The 8,954-nt window shown below is 43.0% G+C and overlaps 1 protein-coding gene across 1 annotated transcript; it reads right to left on the reverse strand.

Moving 5' to 3' along the window:
* Window positions 1-7,718, reverse strand: LOC118078076 (vomeronasal type-2 receptor 26-like). Its single transcript, XM_035101805.1, has 4 exons — window positions 6,918-7,718; window positions 5,966-6,193; window positions 4,132-4,258; window positions 1-902 (listed from the first exon to the last, which is right to left on the reverse strand). Exons 1-4 carry the CDS (start codon window positions 7,716-7,718, stop codon window positions 1-3), a joined length of 2,058 nt encoding a protein of 685 aa, XP_034957696.1.
* Between the last annotated feature and the right edge of the window lie 1,236 nt (window positions 7,719-8,954).

Genomic DNA, 8,954 nt, shown 5'->3' on the forward strand with positions numbered 1-8,954 from the left:
TTAATTCATTCTCCTTGCTAGTTTCTCCCTGCTGTTCAACTCAGGCCTGAACATAATAATGTAGCATTTGGGGGAAAAGATGCAACCCAGTAGTCCAGCACTGGATGCCAAAATAGAGAAGATCTCCACAGCAACCGTGTATTTTCCTCTTGTGCTCAGGTATGTTGGAACAAACGACAACCACACACTGCAAAACAGCAACATACTGAATGTAATGAATTTGGCTTCATTAAAACTGTCAGGTAGCTTGCGGGCTAGGAATGCCACAAGGAAGCTGATGATGGCTAAGAAGCCCATGTATCCCAGAACACAGTAAAACATGGCAACAGACCCTTCATTACATTTCACAATGATTTCTTCAGTTGCTGCGTGCATGTCTAAATCAGGATATGGGGGAGAGGTTGCCAACCACACAGTACAAGTACTTGCTTGAAAAAGAGAGCAGGAAAAGACAATCCCATTAGTCAGTCTTTTCCCCACCCACTTCCTCATGCTGGACCCTGGTTTGATGGCCATGAAAGCTACTACCACTGTGACAGTTTTGGCTAACACACAAGAAACAGCCACTGAGAAGATGATGCCAAAAGTGGGTTGGCGAAGAAGGCAGATCACTTTCCCAGGTTGTCCAAGGAATAGCAAAGAAGAGAGGAAGCAGAGCAGAAGGGAGACAAGGAGAGTGTAGGTGAGGTTGCGGTTGTTAGCTTTGACAATGGGGGTATCTTTGTGCTTAATAAAAATTCCTAGTATGAAGGCTGTGACCAGGGAAAAAGAAACAGCAATTGAGACTAAGCTGAACCCTAAAGGTTCTTCATGGGAGAGAAAGCTCATTGTTTTGGAGATGCATCCATTTTTGTCCTTGCTGGGATATTGATCCCTTGGGCAACTGAAGCAGTCAGACATATCTGGAAAATAGAAATTAGATCCATTTCAGTGTTGATTTCAATTGACGTTTGGATATTTATTACTTTACCTCTTGTCCAGCACTAACTTCTACATGCTGGTCCTAGCTATGCTTGTGGCATTTTTAATTTTTTACCTGTGAGGGGCAAGGGGTATCGCAAAGCCCCTCCCCTCCTGAGTTCCAGCCCAGCCCAGAGCACGACTGAGAGCAGGGAAAGCTCCAGCTCCAGTGGGGAAACAGGAAGTGGGGTCCAAGGCTCTGGCAGGGTAGAAGAGCCAGCGTCCCAGGTGGGACAGGAAGGAGGAAAGAGGGGGGGAGACCCATCCCCCCAACTCCGGAACTTCGCAGAAAGCGTCGGGGGAAGAGGATGGGGCTCCCCAAGTTGTTATGCTGGCGCAAGACGCGCCAAAAGCCATTCGGAGGTTCTGATGAAAGCTGAAAAGATGTGTCTCTGTAAATAGCTCTACCTTTAGCACTGTAAATACGCAGCACCAATAAAAAAGATAAAATGCAGAGCGGTGGAGAGTCGTTACTCTGAAGTAGTCCCATCCGACCACTGTGACATTACCCATTAAGTTTACGTTTATTATCACCATATCACTGTGGTATTTATGTTAGTTGCATTTTTAAGCTGTCTTAAAGCATGATACTACTCTAGATTCCCTACAGATTCTCTACAGGTAAGTAATATTCGATGTGAGAGTTTAATGTTGTATACAGTTGGGGGATAAGGATAAGGGACCCAGGTGGCGCTGTGGTTAAACTACTGAGCCTAGGGCTTGCCGATCAGAAGGTCGGCGGTTCGAATCCCTGTGACGGGGTGAGCTCCCGTTGCTTGGTCCCAGCTCCTGCCAACCCAGCAGGAGCACGCCAAAGTGCAAGTAGATAAATAGGAACCGCTACAGCGGGAAGGTAAATGGCGTTTCCATGTGCTGCTCTGGTTTGCCAGAAGTGGCTCTGTCATGCTGGCCACATGACCTGGAAGCTATACGCCGGCTCCCTCGGCCAATAATGTGAGATGAGCACGGCCAATAATGTGAGATGAGCACGCAACCCCAGAGTCGGTCACGACTGGACCTAATGGTCAGGGATCCCTTTACCTTTACAGTTGGGGGATAAGAGAGAGGGAGGGAGAGAAGGGGTGGTGGAAAACTTTCATCTTTTTTAAAAATAGTATATGTGTGAGGTTTAAGGATCAGGTAAGCTTTGTGACCTGCTTAGGCATTTTCAGGTTGACGGGTTTATGTCTGGGTTTGCAGTTTAGGATAATAGGACTTGGAGCATGATGCAAGCTATCTTTGGGTCCAACTTCAGCACCCTCAAGCGTTGGGGCAGTGGGGTGGTTGTAATGCTGAAATGCTTCCTTACTCACCTTCATTGCATGACTGTAGTAATGAGGTAGGCAGAATCACTCGTCCTTGCTCTGGCAAGTGTAGTTATTGCCTGGTGTTCTCTTAACCACATTCTGCACTAATAGTTTTTCGCTTAAGTTTTTTTGGTTAAATTTAACAATGTGGCTCATTGTTTCAACTCGGCTACATTTGTCAGCATCTTTATTCATCCATTAGTCACAAGCAGGGTGTAAACTTAAGTTTATCAGAATGGTGCTTACTTCAAAGTAAATATGCACAGATCAGAGCAGAATTTGAATTCAGCAAGGAAAGGTTCTCATCCCATTCCAAGAAGAATAGTTTAATAGGTCATAAACTCACCTTGACAAAGCAGGTCCTCCCTATAGAGGAGAACATGGGTTGCGGAAGGGTCAACAAGACATCCCAGGGTTGGAGAGGCGGGTCAGTTTGGATGGCCACATGTGTGATTGGTGGGTGTGCTTTTGCTGGGGAAATTTGCATGTAGCAAATGATTGACAGCCTTAACCCTATATATGCTTAGCGAGCAGCTTTCAGTTCCACTTTTGCTGCTCGCAACAAATCTCCCGCCTGCCCTCCTCTAATTTTAGGCGTTCTTGCATTGACCTTGCTGCGCCTTTCATGGGGTCGCCTGTTTTGGATCAGGGGCCTGGTAGGAATTTTGCCACTTGGCTGATTGGCTGGTGCCAGGTGGTTTTTGCCTACTACGCTGCAATAAGTCACAACTTGTAAGGTTGGTGGTTAGGCATTGGTTCAATTGGATGGTGGAGGGGTAGGGATTTTGGCTGGGCCTGCCCCTCATGGTTGCTGCTGCCTTTAGGGGTATTCCTTTACAGGAATCCTGGGGCTCTACATGTTTGTTCGTTTCTCCCCGTTAGGGGCCAGGGCTGCGCATGAGCCTCGGGGAGAATCTGAGGGAAGAGGTAAAGGGCGTGGGCCCCTGCCCCGATCTCTCCCAGAGGGTGCTTACCTACTGGCTCCCCTACTAGGCTAGTGGGAGTCAGATCTGTCCCAGGCGGGGGACAGATGGCAAGAACCAATGCCTAAGCAACCACTCATATTCAGTTGTATTTAAATAAAGTTGTGGCCAAATTAATGCCAAAAACCTTAAACTTAAAATATTGTGTGAAGTGTGAGTTATTGGGGTGATGTCTTGGTACCTCGGCATGCAATCACTTCTGAATTTAGTCAGCTAAGGATTGATGCTTTTATTATAAGATAAGATAAGATATCTTTATTGTCATTGTCCCCTTGCGGGAACAACGAAATTACTCGGTTGCTACATCCACTCAGATAAAGCATTCCGCATAATCCAAAATTACAAAAAGCTAATTAAAAACAGTAATTATACTACAAAATGACAAGTAAAATAAGATGACTTCAAAGTCCGGGCTTTCCATTTAAGGCCAAAATTGCTCTAGAGAAGAAACTGTTCCTGAGACGGCTCGTTCTTGCCTGCATTGTTCTATATCTCCGTCCTGATGGCAGGAGCTGAAAGAAATGGTGACCAGGGTGTGTTGGATCTCTTGATATATCTAGTGCTTTTCTATGGCACCTGGTGGTGTAAATTTGTTCTAAGGTGGTTCTATTATGTTCTATTATGTTTTTAGATATGTTGTAAGCCACCCAGAGTGGCCATAGCTGCCAAGTTTTCCCTTTTCTCACGAGGAAGCCTATTCAGCATAAGGGAATTTCCCTTTAAAAAAGGGAGAACTTGGCAGCTATGAGAGTGGCTGGGGAAACCCACCCAGATGGACGGGATATAAATGATAAATTTATTATTATTATTATTATTATTATTATTATTATTATTATTATTAAGGCTGGACAATGAAAGAAATGGAATATTGCAGTACCCACCTGTCTGGTTTGAAATCTCCCCTTCTGGGCATAAAGCACAATCATAACAGCAAAACTTTTCTCCTTCCTTCTTTTTCTTCTGATTACCAGGGAGACAGTATTCATTACAAATAGACAGGGGAAGGCTCTATCCATGAACAGAATTTAGGATAGGAGTAGTTAGTAACTACTGTAAACCACTTTGAGGCTTTGTTATAATATATGTTGGCAAATAGATAGATAGATAGATGATAGATAGATAGATAGATAGATAGATAGATAGATAGATAGATAGATAGAATTTTGGCAACATCCACTCAAATAATTAACTAGCATTGTTTTGAAACAGGGTACAGGGTTTTCGGTGAGCAATCCTATATACAATAAGCTGATATAGAACAAACTGGTGCACATAGGAGCCTTGCTCCATTCATGAGCAGGGCTATGTCTTGTTGAGCTAGGCTAAACAAGAAAAGGGAAACAAGCCTTTAAAAGAGTGTTTTGAGTTGCCAAGCCCTTTGTTCCATCTTAGCTTACACCATCGTGCCAGGTCACAAGACTGAGTTGACCACGATTCAGATTAATCCTAACTCCCACCCTTTGTGGTCCCAACTGTCAAAAGCCTCATTTTCAAGGTTTACCCCAGGATAAGGTCCACTGTGTTTAGATCAGACAGCTGGGTCACAGGTGAGCACGGATGGGAGAGAGATGCTGATGTTTTGCCAGTTGAGTTGAGGATGGGGCATTACAGCATGTGGTGAAGCTGCACCAGAATACACCTGGCTCAGCTGGATGTCCTCTGAATCCTAACCCTACACATCCCAGCAGATCTTGCATTATGATTGCTCCCTTAGAAATGTTTGTGGTTTAAATGCAATAACTTTAATTAGGGGAAAAATCATTCCAGTAGCACCTTAGAGACCAACTAAGTTTGTCATTGGTATGAGCTTTCATGTGCATGCACACAAAAGCTTATACCAATGACAAACTTTGTTGGTCTCTAAGGTGCTACTGGAAGGAATTTTTTTATTTTTTTATTTTAATAAGGAAGTTACTACTGTAGGTAGATAAGGCTACATTTCAAAGCTGTCTCCGGCAATGTGGTGCATTTAACACTCCCGGAGAATTATACATGTCTAAAATCATGGCCTAATTTTACAGCTGCCCCTTACTTATCTAACATCACTAACGAAGCTTATAGATGGGCCTTCTCTAGAGCCCGCTTTGAGGCAATGCCCTCAGCGGTGCTGTCCGGTAAATTTATGCGGGTACCAATTCATGAGCGCCTTTGCCCTTGCATGTCTAACAAGGTAGAATCTGTGACTCACATTCTTTTATTTTGTGAATTTTATAGTGAAGAACGAGCTCAACTCATTTTACCCCTTTTATCAAAATTTACACCCTTGCAATATTATTTGGAATTTTTCCCCGAACTCTTACGAAAATTCCTTCTGAAAGATTCCTCAAGCCCAGTGTCATATGACGTGGCTAAATTCTGCACTTTAGCTATCAAGAAACGTAAATCCCTTCTATTGAATGACACATTGCAAATCCCTTTTGTGTAATTGTTTTATTTCTGGTGTTGTTATAGCTGATTTTCTTTCGTTTGGAATTATGTTATTCTGTATTGCTGGCTTTTGCTGTAATAAAAACTGAACTGAACTGGTGCATTTAAGATGTTGTGTTCCAACTCCCATCAGCTCCAAACAGCATAACCAAAAGTCATGACCAAAACCAGAGCCAAAAAGGGGCACCAAGTTCGGGAACACTACCATAATCTGATAAACCATCATTGTAGGCAGCAAAGAAAATATCCTCCACTACCCCAACACTCAGAATAGCCTAGAATCCATACCTGATTGAAACCACTATGCCAAGTGATTATGTCCTCGTCAATGGTGAACTCTTGTCCTTCGCAACCATTAGGGCCCACACGTCCAACTTTCACTCTCTGGAAGGACTTGTTTGGAAATGTGACCATGTTGGTAATGTCAAATCCACCTCCCATTTCCCTTTTAGCGTTAAAGGAGATTGCTTCTCCCGCTGAGTTGTTAAATGAAATGTCACAAAGGATTGGGTGGAGCTAATTGAAAAAAAAACAAAACAAAGCAAAACAAAACAATGTCCAGAAAATCATATCTCTTACGTTCTATGTCTAGCAGTGCATTCCTATCAGAGGCAGTCCAGTACACTACCTGTAATCCTATACATTACCCATTTAATACAATGAAGCTTAATTCTGAGTAGACATATATGAGATTGCACTCCACCAGAATATATTTCAGCATTTCAGGGGCTGCACCCCTTTCTATTCATGCTATAGCAGCTACAACTGTCAGCTGTTGCCAAGGTAAAGCTTTCCCCATATTTCCCCCCCCCCCCATACTCATTGACCGAAATTGCTACAGATAGTAGAAGCGTAGCCAGAAATCCTTTGGCATTTAACTGGCAGGTTTTGCTCCTCACACAAACAAACACACTTTTTTGTTGTTGTTGGTACAGGGAACCAAAAATTTACTGCTTTAATTATTATCGGTGGAAGCTAATTGTTTATGGAACTGTCCACCAAATTCCAGGGGCCCTCATTAAGTCCTGGGTGTTGTGCCAGTGCTGTCTCAGTTTCTTCCTTACCACTGACTATTTCATCAACTATTTATGGATGATGTATTTATTAATGTAGTCTGATGTAGAACTAATATACGTGTGTGTGTGTGTGTGTGTGTGTGTGTGTGTGTGTGTGTGTGTGTGTGTGAGAGAGAGAGAGAGAGAGAGAGAGAGAGAGAGAGAGAGAGAGGTGATGAAATTACCTGCCATGGCTGCAGATCTTGAAGTTCAAATTTGTCCCACCCAGCCATTGCTCTGTGCTTGGTTCTAGCTGAGAAAACGACATGCAGTGTATGAGCTATGGCATAGACTGCATTATAGATACCATAGCTGTGGCCAGTCATGAGCATCTCAAACTGAGGACCAGGAAGACTTTCCAGCTTCTCCTTCCCAGTACATCTTTCAATGTCATTAGCTGGTCCATCGGGATCTGTAAATGAACAGTCAAACGCTTGCTCCCAGAAATCATTAACAAATCCATCTCCTTCAGTCCAGTAAGGTCTAACTTTCTGAAGATATTCCGTGAATGCTGGAACATACTGTGAGTGAATTGTAAAAGCAATTGAACCTTGGAACAACTGAAGATCCCAACCCTTTTGAGTGCCTGATAATAACAAATCAATTTGAGTTGTCATGATCCATACCTTTCTAAACGATGCACTTTCCTTACTTTCAGGATCTCGTACAAACATAATATTTCTCAGCCATACCATTGTCATAGACTCTCCGTAGATGATGAATGTTTTGGCTTTGTTATCTGTGAAATCTACATAATTGTCTGAGATGATGTCGATAATGTTGTCAATGTCATCCAAACGTGCTTCTGGTGGGATTCTTTGTGTGAAAGCCGAACAGATACCATGCTGGGAAAGTAATGGCTCCAAAGTCTTCAGAAAATATCCTCCACTCTCATCATCTACAACAAAGAGCCCCACCCAGTTCCATCTGAAATGCCTCAGTAAACTGATAATCCCCTTGTACTGGTAGGCTTCATTTGGGACCATGTTGTAGTAGGAATGGATGTGACCTGCATCACTTTCCTCCGTGGGAAAGGAGCCATAGGTGAGCTAGAAGAAAATGTACAGAAGTTGCTGAAGACTTCCTTGCAATGTTAAATGCATGGCTTTTATTTTCAGTGGATGGGACACAGGGTTGTGCTTCGAGCCCTAAAACACCTTCCCAATGGAAGGTGCTTCGAGCCCTAAAATACCTTCCCAATGGAAATAAAGACAAAGTAACACAGAATTAAATTTAAATGTTCTTGGGCAAATTTTGGCCACAACTTTATTGAAAAATACACAAGTGTGACTGGTATTGGCTTAGGCATTGGTATCAAACTATATCTGGCTCCTGACCCACAGCAGGAAGCCTGGAAGGGTAAACAACTATCAGAGGGAGCGCCATCAATGCGCATTGACTGGGCTCACCCATTTATTGAAATGCATTAGTTTGTGTCTCTAAATGATGAAGGCAACATCTTGATGGTATCCATTGGGTACCATGCTGAAAAAAGAAAGAACCAGAATTTCGCCCTCCTTCTCTGCAGCAAATGAATCATATGTGAACTCTTGCTGTTGTTTTACAAAGTGAATGGGCAGGCAGACTGGGAGCTTTCTCTGTGAAAATTTCTATATTTTATTCAAAACGTATGTGTTGGGGTAATGTCTTGGGTCGGTAAGAGTCAATGATTCAGCAAACAGAAATTTATCAACATCTGGTTAGTCTATTGGGAGATTTCTCACTCACACACATATTCTCCCCTCTATCTGAAGGACAAAATCACAATAAGGATGGCACAAGACAATACCAACACCCCATTCATACATCTTACCTGTGGTATCTTGAAGAGACCTAAAATGTTTGCCATAAGGGAAGAGGTATCAGAACCAAGTCCGCCAATGACAGCTATGACTTTTTTCTGCGTATCACAGTTGTAGTTGGGGACAAATCTATGTGATTTGAAGAGCATATCTAGAGTGGCAAGATAGGTCACTCGTGCATCATAGTAGCTGTCATGAATATGGAATCCAAGTGTAGCATTGGCCAAAATCTTGGGGTTTTCATTGATCTCATTGATGGCAAATGCCAAGGCAAGGACATGCTGGTAGAATTTTGTCACCATGCTGCCAACAGAATACATAGAACCATAGAACTGTTGAGTTGGAAGGGACCTGGAGGGTCTTCTAGTCTAGCTCCCTCCAATACAGGTCTTTGGCTTCTGACCAACAAGCATTTTCAGT

This window comes from Zootoca vivipara, chromosome 13 (assembly GCF_963506605.1).
Source record: "Zootoca vivipara chromosome 13, rZooViv1.1, whole genome shotgun sequence".
Taxonomy (NCBI): domain Eukaryota; kingdom Metazoa; phylum Chordata; class Lepidosauria; order Squamata; family Lacertidae; genus Zootoca; species Zootoca vivipara.

Bases quoted from the DNA above. Each gene is read 5' to 3' on its own strand.
- LOC118078076 (XM_035101805.1), bottom strand. From the start codon at position 7,718: ATGGTCCCAAATGAAGCCTACCAGTACAAGGGGATTATCAGTTTACTG. The intron at 6,194-6,917 runs GTAATTTCATCA...TTTTTCAATTAG, and splicing joins AAGATCTGCAGCCATGGCAG to CTCCACCCAATCCTTTGTGA. The intron at 903-4,131 runs GTGGGTACTGCA...TCTATTTTCCAG, and splicing joins GGAGATTTCAAACCAGACAG to ATATGTCTGACTGCTTCAGT.